This window comes from Channa argus, chromosome 23 (assembly GCF_033026475.1).
Source record: "Channa argus isolate prfri chromosome 23, Channa argus male v1.0, whole genome shotgun sequence".
NCBI classification, from domain to species: Eukaryota; Metazoa; Chordata; class Actinopteri; order Anabantiformes; family Channidae; genus Channa; species Channa argus.
This window is the reverse complement of record NC_090219.1, coordinates 1404021-1428236: the sequence shown is the minus strand read 5'-3', so window position 1 is coordinate 1428236 and position 24216 is coordinate 1404021. Positions and strand designations below refer to the sequence as shown.

Here is a 24216-nt window from a genome sequence, read left to right as displayed (position 1 = left end):
GCAAATCTTGCAGAACAGTGTGGTTCTTGAAGGCTAGGATTCAAAACACTACACTTGAGAAAAATTCAGCTTGCCATTACATTCTGTCAGGCAGGGATTTAAAAGAGTTTGCACAGGAAGGCGCTGATTTAATATTTGCAGTGCAGTCAGGTGTCAAAAATGCAATATGCATTTAAAGTGTTATGTAAAGGGTGCAGAAATATGGGAGAAAAAAGAATAAAAATTCCATCAAATGACTGGTGAAACTGATTTATTAATGCTGACTGGCTACTGTGGCAGAGGGAATTGTGGCTCTGATTAGAAGTTGGGGTGTAAAATTTATGTTGCACGCAGCAAGACAGACTAACTGAGACAAGCCAGAGAGAATGAGAGACAGAGAGTCAGTGAGAGAGATAAGACAACACTATAGCCCCTTTCATCATCAAAGATTTTGCAATAGTTAAGATTAGAAACCAGTTACAGTTGATTCAGACCTTTGCTGCCTGGACCCGTACCAGGGCGTGAACCAGAGAACACTTTACAGATGTTTTAAAGATGTTTTACTGGTCTGTCAGTTTCTTTATTGATTTTAATGTTTCTTTTTACTTGTTTTCAAAGCTCTTCTGTCTGACACTATTACAGTGCATTTGACGAATTTAAATGTACCTCACTGAGCCCAGGACAATGGAACAATTGGACAATTGCGCCCAACCAAAACAACCTCACCAAGACCGTTTACTTGATATGGTCCTGGTCTGGTCCGAAATCAAATCTTATAAACTCTCCCAAAAATGTTTTTGCATTGAGAATATTATCCCATCTGAATCTTGACCAAAACAGGTAGCTAAAGGTAGGTACGTTTTCTTACTCATTTATCAGTGCAGAACAGGATCTACTTCCTGTGTTTGCTCTCATGTTTCTGCTCCAGATCACTTTACCCAATGAGTGGACCAGATGATTCTTACATGACTTCCATGTTGCATTTTTATTTGCTTGGATTTTTTAGATATGAAAGAAAACAAAATCAAGTGAAAACTAAGCAAACTACTAGTTTGATAACAAACTTAAAGTGGTTTTACATCTACCTTGTGTGGCACGGATCTTTGGACTTTTCAGTTTGGTTTAAATAAAAACAGCAGGTACGACTTGGTCAAATCAGAAGAGGCATTTTAGGTGCACATCAGTGGCTCAGTTGGTAGAGTGGCTGCCCACTGACCACAGCCTCAGAGGTTCACGCCCTGCTCTCCCTGACCACATGCTGAAGTGTCCCTGGGCAAGACACTGCCCATCCCCAGCTGTGCAGCTGGTCCCAACCCTAGTAGATATTGGGGAGGGCTGTATGTGGAGGGGCATCTGACATAAAAAATGTGCCAAATCAACATGCACACCAGTGATTTGTTGTGGTGACCCATAACTAACAGGATAAGCCAAAAAGAAAAAAAAAAATCAAACTGAACCATTGTTTTGTCAATTCCTGCTGTTGGATGGTTGACATTTTTACGAGCTACTGTATTTTAGCTTTAATTTAGTCTTTTATCTTTAACTTTTCTGTTTGTGTGCATTAGTCCCATTGTTTTATGTTTTTGTGTCCTCATTTGGCATATTTTGTTATCTACTCATCGATCAACTGTAGTAGTAGTAGTTTCATTGAATTTGACTATAAAGATTCCTGCAAACTAGTATCTCTTGATGAGGAATTTAAAATGTTTTATGTCCAAATAAATGTATTCAACATGTTAGAATAAGGATACACAGTAAGTTACACTGAAGAACTCTGTAATGTAACCATAACTTTAATTCATTAGTTTGTTGACAGCAAAACTCAATTACTCAAAAGCGCAGAAGAAATGCAATTACATTAAACTTTATTTTTCATACTGGTTTTATTGCTTTCCTGCTTCCTACAGTTTTTCATTGCTCATAGCAAATATACTCAAGAGCAATATGATTGAAGTAGTCAATTAAGTAGGTCTATTGAATTTAAAACTGTTTACAGCAATAATCCTGTCAAAGGAGGTTGTTTTAAAGCTGCAATAATGTTTTTTTTTTATATTAACACTGGGCCAAACAGCAGCAGATAACAGATGTCTGGTGTACAGTGACAAAAAAAGATCACCTGACTCTGCAGTTTTCCTTGGCACTACGGAGGTTTAAACCTCTTTCAGCTATTTGCTCCAGTACCTGGACAACAGCTTTACAGGTTAGATTCAGTCTCACCTCAGTCATAACTTACTTGATCACTGTAGTGAAGCAACAATGCTAAAAACAGACTGTGTATTACTTATTTACTCTTTTCATGTAGAATTCCATAGGAGTAATAATAATTGAAATATTTCAGATTTATTCAAATCTACTCCAATGGGTATCAAAATTGCTTAACCTTCACATTCCCTGAAATTGCTGATGTACCAACTGCAAGGAAATTAACATGGTAATGAAGGAATCTCAATAGACTTTTCATGCACGATTATAGAGATTCTCTGTTTGAAATATCCTAGTAAACTAACATCACTAAATAACTAAGAGAGAAAATGTAAACCAGGTTAGAACCTAACTGAGTCAAGGACCCAATTGTATACGTCTGCAATTAATGCTCCTACATTCTGTAATCATTGCCTATACAAGCTTTTTCTTAATGCATCTCCATGGATTCTATCTCTAGGGCATGTGGCGTACTGCTGCCTAATGTATTTACTTTTAACTGGCATTGCTCTCTCCTGTTTCCTTATGCCCTCCCGCTCATTCTCTTTTCTCTTTTCACACTACTCAAACCGATCCAGACCCCTTGTTTCAAGACGTTTTCAACCTGCCTCATTTAGGCCAGTGACCTGGTTTTTCTTGCCCAAGGCGCAGGTTGCTTGCACATCTGAATACAGTAATCATAACTGGATGTGGACCAAAACAACCATTCCAAGACACTTTACTCAATGTGGTCTTGGTCCTATCCCAAATGTACTCTGGAGATACTGTGTTTACTCTTATGTTTCATGTTACTGAACTGTGCCTGGTTGTGCTATTTTTCTTCTTTTTTTTTTTGATGGTGTCTTAAATGTTTTGGATGTTTATGTCAATAATGCACTGGGACTGCTGCTTTGTGGAAGCCCTCTGGTTCTAAAAATCTGTTTATCTGGATACTTTCTATAATTTTCAGTGAAAATGCTAATAAAACATTTTGATCTGATTACATTTGAAGGAAGCCTGACAAATCTGATTTTGTGATCAAGAATCAGCTCTCTATCTTTGTCCCTGTCCATCTCCCTCAATCAATTCCTCTTTCCGTCCATCTCCTCCCCTTCACTTCAACTCTTCATCTCCAGCCCCCTCTGGTTTCCTCTGGACAAGCCACTGGTTCTTATACCATTTTGAAGAGAGATCGAGAAAGAAAGTCAGAGCATCATCATAGCGTTGACAATTCATGCTTCACAGTGCAGAGCCAGCACGGCTCTGTGTGAGTATGGCTGTGCATGAAAGTAGTAACTTTAACTTATCTATTTGACACATTCAGATGGTTTCTCCAGCTGCATAGATCTTGTTTTGTTTTGTTTTTTCTCCACATTATTCTGGCCCAATTCTACAAGGGTGCATTAACTTTGTGCCCCAATCAGGGCAACTATTAGCACACACACACCGGGTTCTTTTGGTTAGTAAGTATTTGTGCAGTATTTCTGAAATCCATCATCAAGCTGATAGCCACAAAATGGGTGTTTACACCAACTTGCACAGTTCTTTAAGTCTTTGACAGTCAGTAAGGAGCAGAAAACCTATGACTGAATAAAAATATAAGGAGACAGACAACATATCTTGGGAGAATGCCAGCTGTAAACATGGGTAGCAAAATACAATTACTACTATCTCTATGTGATAATATATAAAAAACAATTTGTAGTAGTAATAAACAAGTTTCTGGAAGTGGTTTTGTAAAAATGATTTCATCTGATCATAAAAACAAATTGAGATACAAGGCTTAATACTATGCTTAAAATTAAAGATAGTTGCTCAAGATTCATATTGTAAAGTTCAGTGTCACGTGCTGAAATGTACTGTATATGTGTAAACCTTTTTTTTTTTTTTACAAACTTTAATTATGAATACAAGTACAAGCACAATTCTCTTCCAGATATGCACGGAGGATTTTGTTAGAAGTAAAAATTCCTTCTACAACAACAAAAATCTATGCATCATAGCCTTAGCAACCCAGCTGTGGTGAACTGTCCTACCTGCCTGCCTTGAATGCCATTATCCATTTTAGACTTTTATCTTTGTGTCTGCTTCCTGTTGCTGATCCCTGTTGCTTGTCACCAGATTCTCCAGTGCAGTCATGACTCTTGTCAAACCAGCAAACCCTGGAGTCAGTATTACAGCATGGGCTTAGTAACACCTCTGAAAACCATTGCCAGGGAGCATGTTTTTGTCCCTGTATCCACAAATACTGAAAAAGTTATATATATATATATATATTTATATAAATGTGTGCGTGAAACATTGCTTCATATACATCCTGCATGTATTACAACACCATGCTTCTGCTGTAAAAGAGTAAAAGTACTAAGATGGCCTGTCTGCAGTCCAGACCGGTCTGTCACCTGTTGAAAATAATCAGCACATTATGAAATGTAACATGCAACAAATTAGTGCCCTTAGATTCAAAACACTTTGTTGTTTAAAGCGCTGATGCTATACAGTGGTAAATATGTTTTGGACCATGTTACTCTAAAAATAAGCAAAATGTTGTTGAAATTCAATCAAATTTGTCATTTTCAACTTTTAATATGCTGTCTTTATACTATTAAAAGTTCTTAATATGTTTCAAATGATTTGCAAAATAAACGTGAAATTATGGCTGTTGTAATTTAACTGGAATTATGCTTATGCTCTCAGAAGGTGTTGTGAATTTGGCTATCTTAAAACAAATGTAGGTGAAATAAGTGCCGAGTCCAGGAGAAGACTGAACAAGGGTTCTATGCGGAACTGTAACATTAACTTTATGCAAGAGTGTAAGACCAGCATTTTTCCTACTAAATGCTCATTTCTCATGAGCGTCGCCATCTCATGAGAAATGCTGTGTGTACTCAAGTAAAAACAGAGACAAGTAGCACAAAGATTGAAAACTCCTATGTGGTAAATTTCAGATAGATGTTTTGGCATGGGAGGGATGTGCCTGCAGCTGCTGGCACCAGAATAAAAAAAGAAACAACCCCAGTCCAGATTATTGAAATTAGCATATCACTGTAACATTGAATAGCCTCCATCCAAGGCGCATAATGCATGAGGAGCTGCTGCTATACTTGTCTAATAAAATGTTTCTGCATAAATGCTCTAGCAGTTGATGGATGATAATTGCTATTTCTATTCAAATCCCTCTTTGACCCTAAAAGTCTGTTTTGGTCATCCTGCCCCCTGGATGTCAAATGTTTTCCTGCAAATAATCTCATCAGGACATCAGTGCTCCTATGCAACACACACCACTGTACCACTGTCTATATATGTTTCACTAGGGGTTTATCCACCCTCAAGCTCAGCTTTCTGTGTTTGAATATTAGCATGTATTCTCAATGTTCTACTTGAATGTAGAGGATGAGCACAAAAATGACATATTTGACCCCATTCCAGTATGTTTGCCTGCCAGCTATAATTACCGCTTACTTTTCAATTACAAGTTATCATTTTGCTGATTTGATTTCAGCTAATCTCCAGGTAAACTACAGAATTAGTTTTCAGATTTAAGAAAGTATCGCATTATGGATTGAAAGTATCTCTTACCCTTAAACTAAATAAACTACTTAAAACCACCTTGCATTTAGATAATATACAGTCTCCACGAAAGTAATGGAACAACAACTACAAGGCCAAATCCTACCTGAGAAGTGTTTGTACACTGGGTTTAAGATCAAAAGATCAATGACTGAAAAAAGTGTAGTGTAAATACCATCATCTAAAATGATGGTCATCTAGATATCTAGATGATCTAGATATCTAGAACATGTAGATATGCTAAACATAGAAGACCTTTCATATTAACCCACTTTTAAGTGATCACAAAGAATTACAGTTCTTTACAGTAACTGCATTAGGCTGTGACTCACTGACATTACCAAATTGTTTGTTTATTCTTTTAATGTGCTTTTATTTCACATTTATAGGCACTTTTAAACTAAAAGAGTATCAGCAAGAATGAAAGAAAAGGTGTTCAAGACGGTGGTGAGACCAGCGATGTTTTTCGGCTTAGAGACAGTGGCACTGAAGAAAAGACAGGAGGCAGAGCTGCAGGTAGCAGAGCTTAAGATGAGGTTCTCTTTGGGAGTGACGAGGATGGACAGGATCAGGAATGAGGACATCAGAGGGACAGCTCATGTTAGATGTTTCGGAGATAAAGTCAGAGAGGCCAAATTGAGGTGGTTTGGACATGTTCAGAGGAGAAACTGTGAATATATCAGTAGAAGGATGCTGAGGTTGGAGCTGCCAGGCAGGAGGTCTAGAGGAAGACCAAAGAGGAGATTTATGGATGTAGTGAGAGAGGACATGAAGTTAGTTGGTGTGAGAGAAGAGGATGCAGAGGACAGGGTTAGATGGAGGCACCTGATTCGCTGTGGCGACCCCTAAAAGGGAACAGCCAAAAGGAAAAGAAGAAGAGGCGCTTTCAAACTTTGTTGTAGTTCTTAAAACTATAGTTGAAAATGTCCAAATCTTGTTGTGTTTGACAATGGTGGAACATTTTTACCAGGGAGGCCAGACTGGGGCACACAGTAAAGTCGACAGTATTTTTGAATCATTGTCTTGCTGCATTTTGAAGCTCCCTGCAATTAGTTTTCAAATCAAGTCAAGTCAAGTCTGCTTTATTGTCAGTTCTTCCACATGTACAGTACATACATACAGAGAATTGAAATTGTGTTACTCTCAGACCCATGGTACATACAGATAAACGCTAACAGTAGAGCCTAAAAAACCTAGATCAAATATAAATACAACTATACAATAAGGGCATGTAAAAGTAATAAAAATAAAAATTTAAATAAAGTAAAATAAAGTAAAGTAAAGCAGCACGAGGCACATTGCAGATAGAGTGCAAACCAGTGAAGTGAACAAACATTGCAGATAAAAAGATTTAGTGCAAAAAAGCTTATACAATCTGATTAAAGTGACAAAGGGCTCAAAGAGCAGTGCTTTTATTTAAACTGACTGAAGAGGTAGTAGAATGATATCAGTTATATGCTGAATGAGGTATTGAGCAGACCAATGCTGCTCAATTGACTGGTGCATGTCATCGTATGTCAGTGGGAGGGTGAGTGGAAGGACCTGGGGATGTGGCATCTGGGGGAGGGGGTTCATAGTTCTGTGGTGCCTGGGGCAGAAGAGGGAAGAAGGGGCAAGTTTGGGAGTGAGTTCCGCTTCCCGACAGCCTGATGAATGAAGCTGTCCTTCAGTCTGCTGGTCCTGGCCTGTAGATTCCGCAGTCTCCTCTCTGATGGCAGCAGACTGAAGAAGATGTGCTCTCACTCGACGTTGTAGAGTCTTCCGGCCGGAGGCGGTGCAGGCCCCATACCACACCATGATGCAGCTCGTCGGAATGCTCTCGATGATGCCTCTGTAGAAGGCGTACGTGATGGGGGGCGGGGCTCTGCCTCTTCTCAGTTTGCGGAGGAAGTAGAGACGCTGCTGTGACCTTTTGCCAAGTGCTGCAGTGTTGTTGGTCCAGGAGAAGTCCTCTGTGATGTGCACACCCAGGAACTTGGTGCTGCTAACCCTCTCCACAGTCGCACCGTTGATGGTTAGAGGAGCATGATGAATGTGCGCTCTCATGAAGTCAACAACAATCTCCTTCGTCTTCTCCAGATTCAGAGAGAGATTGTTGTCACTGCACCACCCGGCCAGGCGGCTCACCTCGCTCCTGTAGTTTGTCTCATCTTTGTTGCTAATGAGACCCACCACAGTCGTGTCATCCGCAAACTTAATAAAGTGGTTGGAGTTGTGTGACGGTGTGCAGTCGTGGGTCAGCAGAGTGAAGAGAAGGGGGCTCACCACACATCATTGGGGGGCCCCAGTGTTCAGTGTGATGATGTGTTGCTGCTGACCCGAACTGCCTGAGGTCTTCTAGTCAGAAAGTCCAACAGCCAGTTGCACAGCGAAGTATTGAGCCCCAGCTGGACCGGTTTGTGAATGAGCTGCTGTGAGGGATGATAGTGTTGAATGCTGAACTGAAGTCTATGAACAGCATTCTGACGTATGAGTCCTTTTGTCTGGATGTGTGAGTGATGAGTGGACAGCAGTTGTGATGGCATCACCGGTCGAGCGGTTGGACTAATATGCAAACTAGAAGTGGTCCAGGGAGGGGGGGGGGGGGGGGGGGTGGCAGACTTGATGTGGTGCATGACTAGCCATTCAAAGCACTTCATGATAATAGGAGTAAGTGCAACTGGACGGTAGTTTTTGAAGCAGGATGGAGACGGCTTCTTCGGAACTGGAATGATGATGGTAGCTTTGAGATATTTTGGGACAATAGCCTGACTTAATGAGATGTTGAAAATGTCTGTGAAGACATCAGTGAGTTCTCAAAAAGTCTCTTAGTACACACCCAGGATGTTGTCAGGACCAGGAGCTTTGCGTGCATTGATCCTGCTGAAGGATCTCCTCACACTGTCTGGGGTCAGCGTCATCACCTGGTCGTTCACCTCGTTCAGCAGAGGGATGTTGCTGTCACAGTACGTGGTAGGGGCCTGTAGTCCGTAATGGTCTGTATCCCCTGCCCCCGGCTCCAAGTGTCTCTGCTGTCGCTGAATTGATGGGCTATCCTCCTGGAGTTCTGTCTCTTAGCCTCTCTGATGCCGCGGAACAGGTTGGCCCTGGCTGTTCTCAGGCCCACCTCATCTCCAACGTCTTCAGGAGTCTGTAGACCTCCCCCGTCATCCAAGGCTTCTGATTGGCCCGGACAGTGATGGTCTTTGTGACTGTTACATCATCAATACACTTGTTGATGTAGGCGCTGACAGTCTCGGAGTACTCTTGGAGGTACATGGTGTTATTGTATGTAGAATCCTGCTTAAACATATTCCAGTCAGTGGTGTCAAAACAGTCCTGAAGAGCTTCTGACGACCCTTCCAGCCACACTTGTATTCGTTTTTGAACTGGTTTGGCGACTTTGACGAGCGGTCTGTATGCAGGCATTAGCATGACAGTGGTCCGAGGCAATGAGGTGGGGGAGGGGAAGGGCTTTGTAAGCTCCTCTCTGTGTGGTTGATAATCATAAACTCCACTAGGGGTGAGCAGTGTTTGCAGATCACAACAGCATCGCCACCGCAGGTTTTTCCTCCCACGACGAGAGCTCTGTCCACTCGATAGCATATCAGCTGATTGAGCTGGATAGCGCCGTCTGGAACGCTGTTGCTAAGCCATGTTTATATAGTAAACATTGATTATATAGTAATATCTGATGACATGCACAACAACACCTCAAATCAATGTGAAGTTGGCTTGTCAGATACATAAACACATAGTTAAAGGCTACTATGTACATATCCTTCTAGCTACTAGTTACTAGGATCACCACTGAAAGCCTGGATGTGAAGGAAAACAGCACCATCATCAGTAGGTTGAAACAAAACATGTTAGAGTTCAGATTTCATTAGCTTTATTTTAGTCAACAGATCAGAGAGAACAAAATCCTGGATTGGTACTAATACTGATCCTCTGGATTGACTTGGATCTTAACTGAACCAACCATTGGATTATTTTCTATAGGATATACAACGAAGCAGAGGTGAACATGCAGACCTTTCTTACAAAACAACGTAAATCTTTTGTATCTGAAAACTATTTTTGTTAACATTTCTAAAGGTCCTTCCAATTTATAATTTATTAACAGCAAATGCTGTTGCCCAGTATTTCTAAATTAATTAAGAGCAAGCAGAAAAATTGGAAATTAAAAAAAGAAATAGCAATGTTAGCACAAGCCAGTCTAATCCTAACAGACTAGCTGTCCTCTCCAGCTTTGAACAGTTAGTGTAAGTCCTCATCTGCCTCTTCTCAAACCCCATCCCCTAATTCCTCTATCACCCCTCTGCATTCTTCTCTCTCTCCCCAATGTTACACCCCCCGTGCCCATTTTGATGCCAGCTCACAGACAACATAGCAACTGCAATATTCTCAAAAAGTAGGCCATTTCAGTGAGGAAGCAGAGTAGAAGATGACAGCAAAATTACAGGATGTGAAGGGTGCAAGTGACAAGTGTAAAGCTGTCACTGGGAATTTCTATTGTTTCTTCAATACCAATACTAATAGTACACCTACTGTAATAATGTTTTACTTTCTTTCAATGTATTATTACATTGCAATTGTAAATGTTGTAAATGTTGATGAATGATATTCTGGTTGGTGAACAGTACAGGCACCAGCTTGTCTCCATTTTACTCTCCTACTCATGAAAGTACATAGGTCATTCACACTGCAACTAAAAGGTGATCAAGGTCTACAAATGCCTTTTGCCTGACTACTACTAAAAATATAAAAACTTTTTACTTTACAATGACATCTTTGTGAAATGTAAAATCAGCAAATTTGAAATTTCTTTGCATTTTTATCTTAAAATTAGTAAAAAGGTTGAATGTTAACTTGGAAATCAATCAAAATCAATTTCCAGTGGGGGGAAGACAGAAATGAAGAAGAAGCTTAGGTAGTGTGCACAACAAAAATGTAAAATGTACACTACTGAACTGCAAATGCATTTTTTTAAAGTGGAAGATTCTAGTACTATATTTATCAAAGAAACTGGCTCACAAGTAGTGGATTGGGAAGGATAGATACACCATAGACCCAAGAGTTACCGTAGAACTTGGGACTGTGCACCTTTACCTGTTTTACAGCTTTCTGTTTCCTAAAACTGATAGAAAACTAGAATTCCTCTGAATTCACACAAGCCCAATGTATGGTTATATTTGCCTAATGGCAAACTGCACCACAGATGTAATGTATGTAGAGCAGTGATGGCAGCAGGTTTTAGTACTGAGTGGAATGCGAAGAAGAGCAAGGACTTGTTGATTTAAATGCAGAATCTGTGATAATCCAACATTAGTCTCAAACTCAGGAGTAGAACATTTTCTCACTCCTAGAATAAATTACAGATCGGCAAATACAGGGTCTGATACTTCATTTTACGACAGTATGTTAAGCAGAAAGGCGTGTTTTCTGGTTGAATGTTTTTATTTTACATCAGTAATGTCTTACAAGTCAAGAGAAAAGCAATATGCTTTCCAAAACACTTCATGAATGTCTGGAAGTCAGGAAAGCTTGATGCTTCTGTGGGTGCACACCGATACACAAACCAGAATCTCTTTCACGTGTTTGTTTTTGGCTAACACTGTAAAATACAATTGATTTGTGTCATGGTTTTTGCAATGCCACTATAACAATTGAATAAAAGCTGAAGCTGTTTACAAATGAGGTTTCCACATAAACAGAGTCAATAAACACAACACTAGGTGTTAACTTTGCCTTAGTCAGAGCTTATAAATATATGTGTAAATATTAACGTATACAGCCATACTATGGTCAGTACTACCTTCCTGCGCCACAGTCGCCCAACAAACAAAACAAAGGCCCATAAACATGCTTCTAGTGATTCCCTATCTCTCCATTGGGGAAAGGGAAAATCCCACAACAGCTTCTCATGCACAGCTAGCTCTGACTGTGGGCCATGCTACACGGAGCATTGCTTAGTTTCCCCTGTGTCTCCTTGACCTTTCACTCACACACTACATAGAGTAGACACAGAGCCAAACTTGCTACAGTTATTGTTTCCTGACTCTCTCTTGATTACTTTTATGCCTACCAAGGAGCTTTGAGCAGAATGTGAGTGTGTAATTGCCCTTTAAATATGGTGGCTTGTGCCAGCGATTCACATTCAGAAGTCAGTAGACTAATGACAATGATCTACATCATATTTGCATAGCATACTGTAGTTTTAAATGTTTCTTTACAACGAGCTGACCAAAGGTGATAATGTGTAATCTGCAGCAAGAAGCTGGACCAGTAGAAAAAAAACTCTACTGCATAGTGAGGAACGCGCATAGAGAAATAATGCACCTACCTGGAATGATTACAGATATGTTTAACTGAGTGTTGACCGTTGGAATATGACAGCTGTCTGCAGCATCGGCCAGTTTCAAACTTCCAGAGGCGAAACAACGGAAAGATGTGGCCAACAACTTTGACAAGGGTCAGATAGATAGAGTAGCATTTTTACATACAGCAGCCCACCTATCAGAAGAACTGTTCCAGATCTTCAAACTAAATGGAATGTATAACAATAGCAACCTGAGCAAACACTTTTTATCTAGTTAAACATTAAGATGGAAACAGCTTGTTTAGCTCTGTTTGCAGATTTACTGGGGGTTACGTGCTTGACTATTTATTAAACAAAAACAATTATTTCCTTCAACTGGTTGCCTAGACTCTCAAACTGTTCCTTTACGACTGTATGAGCCAAGGGTCCACAGTTTAATGATTTGTTTTATGTAATGTGTCTCTGTGTGTAATGTAATTGTTTTATGTAATGTCTGTTTGTGATGTGTCTGAGTACTGATGATGTCATTAGTGACAACATATAGCTTCTATAGTTTGCCTTTGATGGTTGCCTTTGTAGTTTACCTTTAAGTTTGTTGACCATTGGTCAAGGAAACGATGCAATGCCAAGGGTTTTTTAAAGAGAGAGGCAGTTCAGCTCAGCTACTTATTTAATGAAACTGCTAGTGAACAGGCTTGTGAGATTACTGTACTTAAAGTTGTATGTACAATTGATCTGTCAACGGCTAAGTTGAGAAGCAATTAATGATCAATGTTTGTCTAACAACAATCTCTGGAGTGAAGGATGTGCTGAAGTGTCAGGAGCGTCAGATTCGAGTAAGATCACCTCTACATTAGTAAGAAACCTTCTCTACACGGGTTAAGCACTACACAGTGAATAATGGAAGGAGAAGTTGGTTCAGCCAGCATGGAGAAACTACAAGCAAAGCCAAGCCAGGCCATGGAGAATGATTTGCAATATCTGATGGAAATAAGAAAGACCACGTTGAAGCAGCTGTTGAGACAAAAGAGCAAGCTCCGCTGTCTCATGGAAGAGGGCTGCTACAAGGTGGTGGAAACCAAGCTGTTCCCAGAGTTCAACCAACTTGTTTGGTAAGTTTTGTAGCATAAATACCTCACTCAAAGAAACATTCCATGAGCTTGGGCTCCAACAAGTAATGAAAACAGATCAGAAAAACTGGTATGAGTTGAAGTTAACTACACTCGGACAACTAAAGGAAGAGGTTGCATTCTGGTTAACAAAGACACGTCAACGTCATGAGGAAGCACGAAAGGCAGATGAGAGTGTTGCTCCTGAGGACAGTGTGTCTGTAGCGTCTTCAAGGAGATCTAGGAAATCCAGAACGAGTTCCGTTACATCTGCAGCTTTAAAGGCGTGCCTTGAGGTTGAACTAGAAAGAGCTAATCTATTGGCGAGGGCAGAAGCATTAAGGCAAAGACATGCCATAGAGCAGCGAGAAGCTAAGCTTAGAGCAGAGAAAGAAGAATTGGAAATGAACGCCGCTCTTGCAGCTGCTAATGCACGAAGCCAGATCTTGAAGAAACATGCAGGCCTCGTTGCGTAATGCGGTCCGAATGTCAGCAATAAATTCAATCTTAGTCAGGCACAGATGAGGTACACTGGTGAGGAAGTACTCGTTGTCGTTGATGCGGCTGTATAGTGTGAAGAGGCAAATGACAAAGTTGATAGGGGTGTAAGATATTTGCGTGCTGAGTACAGTAAGAGTGTAAAGGCTGAGGCTTGCCGCTGTGATCTTCAATCAAAGGTTGTTAGCCAGCTTCCAGAATCAAAGGGTCGTATTGTTTAAGGGTGCTCAGTGTCAAAACAACCTAACTGAAGTTCTGGATAAACGCCAAAGAGTTTAGGCTCATTCTCTTCAAATGATTCCTAAGTTTAGTGGAGATCCTTTAGACTATGGTGTTTATAACGAAGCATTTGACCGTGCAGCGGTGAATAGAGTGGGGGATGAAGGTGATCGACTCTACCTGTTGGAGCGGCACACGAGCGGACAACCTAAGGAGATTGTGCAAAGTTGATTTAATATGTAACCAAGCCAAGGATATCACAGGGCCAGGGAGCTTTTAAAGAAGTATTTTGGCAATTATGATCTAGATGAGAAACACAAACTGGCGTTATGTTTGCAGATGTAGTTGAGTTTCTCAATTATGAATCCCAGGTCTCACTACATCCTTACTATGGGGACATAGGAGACAAACCTAAAGAACACTTAAAGAGCCCTTCCAGTATCATCAAAGCCACACTCAAGCCTTCCGATACCGTCAAAGTCTCACCTGAGTCCTGTCCTTTTTGCCACAAGGGGCATACATTTGAGCACTGTAAAAAATTACAGTTCTTACAAGGATAAGATAGAGTTTCTCAGGAGCCAAGGCTTATGCTTCAGATGCTTGAAACCAGGACATATGAGCAGGTGCCGTCAGGAGGGAGTAAACTGTCGGTTCTGCTCAGGGATGCACCATACGTTGCTGCATGGGAAGCCAAAGGAGAGACAGTCTGTGGATGGTGATGAACCAGCAGTATTCAACACATTTATGAACAGCAGTTGTAATCAAAACTTCGAGGACAAGCCCGAGAACACCGAAGGCATCCTTGCCATAATTCCTGTCCGAGTAAAGGCAAGAAAGGGCAACAAAGTAGTCACTTCGTATGCATTCTTGGATAACGGCAGCACAGCTACATTTTGTACAGATAAACTTCTTGATGAGCTGAGTCTACGTGGGAAAAGGGTGAGCCTTCTTCTTACAAACATGGAAGAAAGCAAAGTTGTGACCAGTACTATAGTGAGAGAGTTGAAGGTAGGCCACCTGGACTCAAATAACTTCATAGAGCTTAAAGGATATTCCAATGAGCAAGAATAACATCCCGTGACAAGAAGATATAGATAAAAGGCCACATCTTAAAGGAGTGCAAATACCTCTCATCAACGCAGACATAGGACTGTTGATTGGAACTAATGCTGCCAAGACGATGGAACGAAAACGAGTTAGTCCTAGCGTCAACAAAGGGCCTTTTGCAGTCAGAACCATACTGGGTTGGACAGTCAATGGGCCACTGAAGGAGGATGGTTGTAACACAACCAGGAATGAAATAATGCAAGCCATGTCAAATCGTGTATCTGTAGCCAAGCTGGAAAACCTGTGGAAAAAACTGTTTTAATAAGACTTTCCTGAGGATGGACAAGAGGAGAAGTATGTCTAAGGCGGATCCTAAATGTTCGTAAATCATAAATCATAAATCGAAAATCATAAATTGTCTGTTTATGGAGAGAGTGACACAATCTGCTAAGATGATAGACGGTCATTACTGCCTTGATCTCCCATTAAAGGATTTGGACATTAAAATGCCAAACAACCGGGCTGTAGCAGAACAACGTGCTACAACTCTGAAGAGGAAGTTTCTCAGGAATCCCTCATTCAGGGGGGATTATATTACAATCACCAAGAAATATGCAGTGAAGGTTCCAGATAAGGACCTTGGTCGCAGTGATGGAAACGTTTGGTATATTCAACATCATGTAGTGTACCATCTTAAAAAGCTTAGGCTTCGTGTGGTGTTTGACTGTTGCACATCTTATCAGGGAACCTCATTGAATGAGCAGCTCCTTCAAGGACCAAATCCTACTAACACAATAATTGGTGTTCTGACCAGGTTTCGTCAAGAACCTGTGACAATAGTGGCAGAGGTGGAGGCTATGTTTCACCAGGTAAAAGTCTGGGGAAGCGACGCTGACCTGCTCAGATTCCTATGGTGGCCAGATGGTGACATCAGTCAGCCGATGGCAGAATACAGCGTATGTGATTGTGTATTTGTATTTGTGATGTGTCTGCGTGATGTGTCTGCGTACTGATGATGTCATTAGTGACGCCATATAGCTTCGATAGTTTGCCTTTGATGGCTGCCTTTGTAGTTTACCTTTAAGTTTGTTGACCAGTGGTTAAGGAAACAATGCAATGCTAAGGGTTTGTTAAAGAGAGACGCAGTTCAGCTCAGCTACTGAAGGGAGCAGACGTGACAGGTAGCTGGAGCAGAGGAACTGTGAGAGAGCTTGTGAGATTACTGGGCTTAAAGTTGTATGTACAATTGATCTGTCATCGGCTCAGTTGAGAAGCCAGTACAATAAATGTTCAATGTTTGTCTAACAACTATCTCCAGACTGAAGTATGTGCTGTAGTGTCAGGAGCGTCAGATTCGAGTAAGATCACCTCTACAACAACTTTAGTCCTAGTTGCTGTGACAACATGTAGGTAATGGCATTAAGGGCAAGTGTGTTTTCTAATGCAAAATGAAAATTTTAATCAAACACAGAGGAAAAGAAATGTGGATGCAACATCTTTTTATAGGAATCAAACAAAGAAAGAATGTGCAAATGCACTTTCAAATTTTGGATGGCTATTGTTTAAAACATAATAATTTCTACATGATCCTTTGGGCATTAGCCGCTGGTGATGAGCAAGGTAGTGCAGAAAAACACTTGTTATAAATTGAAAGATTGTGTCACTTCAAAAGTACATCATCAGTACATCATTATTACAATATAAACAGAACAAGACAGAGCACACGAGCTGCCAGTTAACCACCAGAACATCAGAAATCAGCAGCATATTCAATATCAAGAATGCAAAGCAAACGCCTACTGTTAATGCAACGTTTAATTCCTATGTGCCCAAATCGTGTCATAGAATGTCCTTTATAATAAACTAATAAAAACATGTTCTATAGAGTTCAACTTATAGTACATAGACTCTGTATATTAATTCTCTGAATCCAATTCTTTTCTCTTCACAGAGATGGGAGATTGGAGCCTGTTCCAGCATGAATAAAGCAAAGAACAGGGCGACCCCCCGAGTACAAATTTACAATCTCTAGAGCAGAAATGATGTGCCATTTTGTGGTCCAACCTGAATATTTGCTCCAGTCAGTCTGGCAGATAAATGAGATGTCTGTACTGAGTTGACAAATAGAGACTCGTAATATGAACCGGTTTCATTAAGAATGTATTTAAATTAACACAACCTTCTCAAACAATATGCTGTTAATGCTTGTCAGGAGTCCTTATGCAAATTATATAAAGACATGAAATAGGGAAAAGTATGTGAACCCAATCTTCATCTAAGACACATATAAACAGTATTTTTAAGCTAAGAAAACAAAAACAAGTATATATTTTGATTCTGTACAGAACACAGAAATTAAACATTAAATGTACGAGTGGAAAAAATAAGTGATTTGGATTTAATAACTGGTTGAAACTTCTTAGGCAGCAAAACCGTCAAACAAGCATCCCGTTGCATAATTATTCTACACAGAAGTTCATGAGATCTGGGCTTTGACTGGGCCACAAAAGTTTGTTTCTCATCTAACTTTTGCCAAACTCTCATTCTTCAGAATGTGGCTTCCATGGAGCATATCTATTACAGGAAACCATGCTTAAAGAAAACAGTGCCCAATATTTGCATATGGTATACTCATGAACTCATTTCAGGCTTTATGCATGTCTCTCTTTATGATTATCAACAATATTTAAAACACATTTATACAAACTTCAAGCAGGCGGGCAGAATATTCCTGAGTCAAGCACAATGGATGCACAAGCCATTCTAGCACCTCCCAAACTCAACTGTGCTGGGCTTGCATGTGGTTCAGCTATCACACCTTTCAGGTTTTATTGAGCTGCGACAAAAATATTCTTTCTCTACAGTAGCTGACATTCAAAGTCTTACACATTACCACAGTAATGAGCCACATATTCTGCAACCACAGTGCATCTGTGCCATAGCATGTCATGTGTTATCTTGTGTCACATCACACTGTTTTGAGACAGATTGATGTTCAAACATATTTGGCTTTATTGGTTCTAAGTATACCTGTGCATGAAGGATTAACCATATGATGCATAAAAAAAATATTATTGACAGGAGTCAGACCAGAGTGCTTTAATTGTTTGAGTTCACTTCTTGACTAACAGTGCTTTATCAACAGAACACAGAAAAACATTGACGTAGAGTCTGTAGCTTGTATCAAATACCAAATCAAATTTCTGTCTCCTGTCCTATGTGAGCCCCACTTGACACACTTGGCTTCCCTCAGCAACCATCTGAAACAACCATCTGATTAACAGTGGCATTCACCAGCCATACTTGGCAGAGAATCACCTTCCTTAATGCCAAACATGCTTCTGTGTGCACCCCACTGTGAGACCTGATGGTCCTCTGACCTGCCTGATGAACATCTGTCTGGTCATCATCCTGGTATCATCCTTTACCAACATAGACACTTACTGTCTATTCATTTTTATTCATGAGACTTCCATAGCCTTTGCAGAAATAAATCTTTGTTATGAAGGTAGCGTCCATAAATGGTTGCCAAACATCAATAAATATAAATTTATCAGGGAGTTTCCTATTTGGGAAATTTCTCCTCTTCATATTTTATGTCAACAAAAACAAGTAAGACATTTGAATGATGCCCATAAATGATTTTCCAGTCTATCTGAACGTCTACTTTATCTCATGTTAAAAATTGTTTCAGCATACTAATATAGTGTTTTGCACAATTATTCAATCAAGCATAAAATGCTGAAAACAATGCAAAGATGTGGGAGAAAGAGGTCATGATGTACAGTATTCATTTATAAGGACTGAATACCGGGTTTTTATTATAGGGACCAGTCTAATACCTGTGGAAAAGTAATGGATTATTTTGTAGAAACCTTTTGTCACAGGAAGTCCGTGTGTAAATGGAGCTGGTGCAGCACTTCTCAAGTCAAAAGCTGCAGATTTAGCAAAATATGTCCTGATGCCTTCAGGTAACTGTAGGGTTTAATGAATAAGTGTTTCATGTAATTTAAAGTAGCTGTGTACTGTAAAATTGATACTAAAAGTACAGACTGCTTTACAAGTGATCCAACTCTCATCAAAATCATATTTTTACAAAAACATCTATTAATGAGTGAATTACTTATTTTATCGCTGTATTATTCCATTGTTGTTGTGTAAAGCCAATGTGTATCATCAATGGTATAATGTGTAAAATTTTTTGGCATCTAGCAGTAAGAAGATTGAAGATTTAAATAATCCCATTCCTCCCTTTTCCGAGTGTGAATGAGCCTACGGGGTCTTTTAGGTGATGTCATTATGACATCAGAATGACAGGCAATAGTTACTTTATGTAAATAGCTAAAACAAACTATTGTGTATGTTAAATTATAGGTCATAGCCTCCATGTAAGATGGTAAACAATACTGTGGCTTTTCCTGTATTGCGGTAGGGTTTAGGTTTGTCTAATCTGGGCTACTGTAGAAACATGGGGCAACATGGCTGTGAAAAGGGGAAGCCGCTCCCTATGTTGACTCAGACGGTTAATAAAAGGTGATTTCACTAGGAAGCATGACTGCTAGAGCATTGGGTTGGGATGCAGAAGGCAGCAGGTTCAAATCCCACCCCACCAAGTGTGGTCCCATCCAGCCACCAAGCTCAACCTTAGTGCCGGTCCAGAGCCCAGATAAGTTATGGGGCATCCAGGGTAAAAACACATGCCAAAGCAACTTGCGGAACATGTTCCACTGTGGTGACCTCTAAAGGGACAAGCCAAAATCTGTTGATATTTTGAATAAAAGGTGATTTCAAATACATAACACATAAAAACATAGTGAATATCTTATTTCTGCCCCCAAATTTCTACACAATGCATATTTAAACCCCTTTTTGTGTATGTTCTTGTGCTTGGCTACATTTCACGAACTGAATATACTGACAATACGTAATTACTGTACATGGGTTTATGTTTTAGATGTGAGACATAAATAAATAAATTTAATCTGAGTATGCTATTAGTAGGAAAAAGTACTAAAGTGAGTGCTGGTGACATCTATAAGCTATTTAATGACTGTGACATCAGCTGACAATGTTTACGTAAATATAGGGTTATGACAGCAGCTGTTTAATAGACGTCATCTCTATCTAGGAGCATACAGCAGATGATGTTTACTATTTCTGTCATTTGCAGTGCTTTGTTAAACATGTTTAATCTGTCTTTGACTAAATCTGTAAAAGCCAGTGTAAAAGATTATTCTTTTTTTTGCACAGTCACTGTGTGATACAGAACTTCATCTTTCATTAGCAAAGCCCTGCAGGATGCTGAGTGTGTGAATTAGCAACATCTAGTGATGGAAAGAAAAACTGCTCGTTCAAATTGACTCTGAAGGGTTAGTGGTTGTCTGTCTCTATGTGCCAGGCCTGCGATAGACTGTTGACCTGTACAGGGTGTACCTCTTGCCCAGTGAGAGCTGGGATCATCTCTAGTCCACCCAGAGCCCTATGATGATATGGATTGAATCTCTACTGTACGGCTGATAATAGATCAGGGTACATTTATCTAAAAAGACAGTTTTACAAGATAAAGAAAACCTCATCATAGCATTACTCTGCTCACATTGCATCTCTTTTTCCTAAAAAACTAATACACAGACAGAGAGCTCAAACAAACATCCTCAGGCACAGACCCACTACAGTAGGTTGGCTGAAATACACAAACAGCATTTAATCACGAATAAGCATTCAAAATTCCTCATATACACATAAAAAAACATGCCACACAGGCATCTCTTCTCTACAGGAACAAGGATTCAAATGGGGGAGAATTAGAGGTGCAGAAGGAAAAGAGCTGTAAGAGATAAAAAGAGAGGGGTGAGGAGAACAGACAAGCTGTTGATGGAAGGAAGGAGTCACGGGGGAGACATGGTAAGAATCAGAGGAAACAGGGAAGAGGGGGAATAGTACATCTACCCCCTGATGTTTTATCTAGAGCTTAGAGCTGTCAGTCATTCTATCATACAGAACATTAACTCATACACTCACCATGCAGTTTAGGTACATGCAATTTATGAAATCATCTGTGTGGCAAGCAAGAGGCAAATATAATAAATACATTTAATTAAATACTATTTTAAATACTGTGATGCACACATATTGAGTGATCAATAATCTGTGACACAATCAATACAACAGGTAATCAATACACCCCTGACTTTTAATTGCTGTTTGCAGTGAGGCTTTCTTTGGTTTAGAGGGAGGCATCTAATGTTTTGCCTCTCAATGCAATGCGAGTAAGTGAGTTGGAAAAAAATGTTCAAATAAATTCTAGTATCATACAGTAAAATATAACCTTTAACCATATGTTAATACTTAGTTATCTTGAATCCATCCCCAAAGAAGAAGCTCAGCTTTAGTGTTATATGACTGATTTACAGGACATTGTGTTTTAAAAACACGCACACACACACGGAGACACACACTAACTGATGGTCACAACAGATGTCAATCAATTGCTCTGAGGCAAATCTGTAAGTCCCTGCATTAACACTATGGTTTCATTTATGTTAGACTTATATTTCTTTAAAAAGAGGAAATGATGAAGAGCGGAATAATGGAGAGGAAGTTTGTTATTTTTTGCCAAATTTCTGAAAAAACAAACCCCATTCTGTTTTTCTCTGCTTTGTTATCTCCTCCTTCATTACCTCCTTATTGTTTCTCTTTTATGTCCTAAGTAGAAGCTGCTGATCTTCAAAAAATGTTTTCACCATGATAATAATGGAGATCATGTGTGTGTCAAATTATCACTTCCTCTGTGAACATTTTCTCAGCCAATTATAAGATGTAATGCTAAAGCCATTAACAACAAAGCATATTTGTGCATGAAATATAGCCATTCTTTGATATTTCTTTTTACTAAATCCAAACGAAAAATCACCTCACTGTGTTTACTCCACATGTTTAACCTGTGGTAACCTGGTATGCTCATCTCACCTCTGTTTTATTGACACATATACAGAACCATGTTTTTATTTAGTGAATATTTATATATTTGTTATTTAAACCTTTTTAAAAAATGAATGTTAAAACGGATGATATGAAAGTCATATTACTATTACAGCATGTTTGTACAGTAAATGCCAAATCAAACGCACTTTAGCACACATTTATGAAGCAAAATGACCAAAAATCATTCCCACACGACTTCCCACATGCCACTGTTCAATGAGAGCAGTCAAATGATGCTTGTTCTGTTTGTTTGAGTTGTTCTATTTTCACTATCAAGCTGTCGTCTGTATTGTAACATTAACTGTAAACCGACAAATCCCTAATTACCAACTGTGCGTGTGTCTGTTTATTGAGCACCGTTGCGCCTGTTACTCACCGTTGAAGTTCCAAAGGGGCTGAAGAACCCCAACTCCGTTACTGTCGTTACTCATGTTGCATGGCGGTGCGCCCACAGCAGCAAACCTGAATCCTCTCTCCACTGTTCCTCCCGAGTTCTCTCTCACCACTTTCCTCTCCTTTCTCCAAGTTTTCCTCCGGCGGTGGCACTAAAATTCCTCCCGTGCTCCTTTTTTTATTTCTAGATCCCTTTCTCCCCCCTTTTAGTCTGTGTGCCACAGAATCACAGTTCACTCTGTCTCGATGCTCCTTCTGCTTCTGTTACGCTCTCCTTTTTTCCTCTGGTATATCAGCCAATTGGCACTATTACATTCTGTCACTCTTGGGGGATGTTGAGGTTTGTATCACTGTTATAGATTGGTCAACAGCACATAACAAATTAACATGGACTAATCACATGGACTTGTTAATTATTCAGCGATTCTCCCGAAAATACAAATGTAGCAGTTCTGCATCTACAGCGCACCAGAAAACGGGTCTTTCGCTCCGAGCGCGCAAGAGAGCGAGCGAGCGAGAGAGAGAGAGAGAGAGAGAGAAACTTGTGATGTCATTTTCCTAATCCTTAGTGACTATCTCTATTTTGGGTATTCATTTACTTACATTGCTAGTATTGTAAATGTCATCACTATAAAATGAAAGAACAGGTTCACCAATTTTCAACCACACTACACTGCAACTATGAACACGGACAGACAAATTTGGAATTCCTGCTGATCACACAGGCCATCAAGAGATCTCTTCCTAGATGCTTTCAACGGAACTCAAAGTACTGTGCAAAAATGTGTTTAAATTTATATCTTAAACTGTTTGTTAAATCATGTGGTTATCTTGCAAAGTCTTTTTAATATAAAATTCCCTCTTGGTGTTTGCCTAAAGCCCTTCAGTGTCAGGTTGTTGTGGATGGAAAGTAACAAAAACTTAAAGCCTTATATTGTCTTCAGAAAAGTGTTAATACATTTTTGGTTGGTTGTTGGGTTTACAAAGCACTGGATGAGAGACTGGAGATCGAGTCAAGTGTGAATGTTAGTTTTTTCTGACAATGAGAACATTACGTACTTGACATCACATTAAGTTATGTTGTGTCCTTTCGGTTTATCCCGTTAGTTCAGGGTCGCTACAGCTGGTCATTGTCGGCATGTTCATTTGGCACAGTTTTTACGTCGGATGCCCTTCCTGACGCAATCCTCCCCAATAACTACCGTGCTTTGACCGGCACTGCACTGATGGGTAGGGGAATGGGCTGTTAGGGGTTCAGTGTCTTGCCCAGGGACATATAGCCAGGGCCGGGGATCGTTATGTTGTGTAACAATAAGAAAATAGTGCGTGACAGTTTTTTTCTAAAGGTAACTGTGTTTATTTTGTACTTAAACCTATAGTTATTGCAAAATTGTAATCCAGTCTTTTAGGTCTTTAAATGACACCGTTACTGATATTTAACTTGCTTCTTTTGGATCTAGTTTGAGTAGTACATGTAAATTAATGCCATTATACTTCCCCCTGACTTCCCTATATTAAAATACCTCTATACTTATAGCTGAAAAAGGCTTCCAGATGACATGACTTGGAGGAACCTTCAGTTCTGACTATGTTATCTTGGTGCTCATACTATTTAGGTTGTAATCTTGGCCAACCAGCTTTTGCAGAGCTCCTCAAGATAACATCATCTGAACTCCTAATTATGAAAAACTCCTCCGGGTGATGTAAATGGTAAATAGTCTATACTTATATAGCGCTTTTCAAGTTATTGGTACTCAAAGTGCTTTACACTGCTACTCATTCACCCAAGCTGCTATTGCAGCTGGCCAACACTCAATGGGATCAACCAAGCTGTGGTTTAGTGATTTGCTCAAGGACACTTTGACATGTGCCCAGAGGAGCCAGGGATTGAGCCAACAACTAGGGGATTGGTGGAGGACAGCTGTAACTCCTGCA

At 39.9% G+C, this 24216-nt stretch overlaps 1 protein-coding gene across 1 annotated transcript in view; it reads right to left on the bottom strand.

The window, feature by feature from the left end:
* The window catches only part of LOC137108696 (muscarinic acetylcholine receptor M4-like), a 63100-nt gene extending 40306 nt beyond the window's left edge, over window positions 1-22794 (bottom strand). The window contains exon 1 of the mRNA XM_067493604.1: window positions 22265-22794. Coding sequence (XP_067349705.1) covers window positions 22265-22319 — 55 coding nt within the window. The 5' untranslated portion in view covers window positions 22320-22794. The remainder of the gene's footprint in view (window positions 1-22264) is intronic.
* Window positions 22795-24216: the final 1422 nt, after the last annotated feature.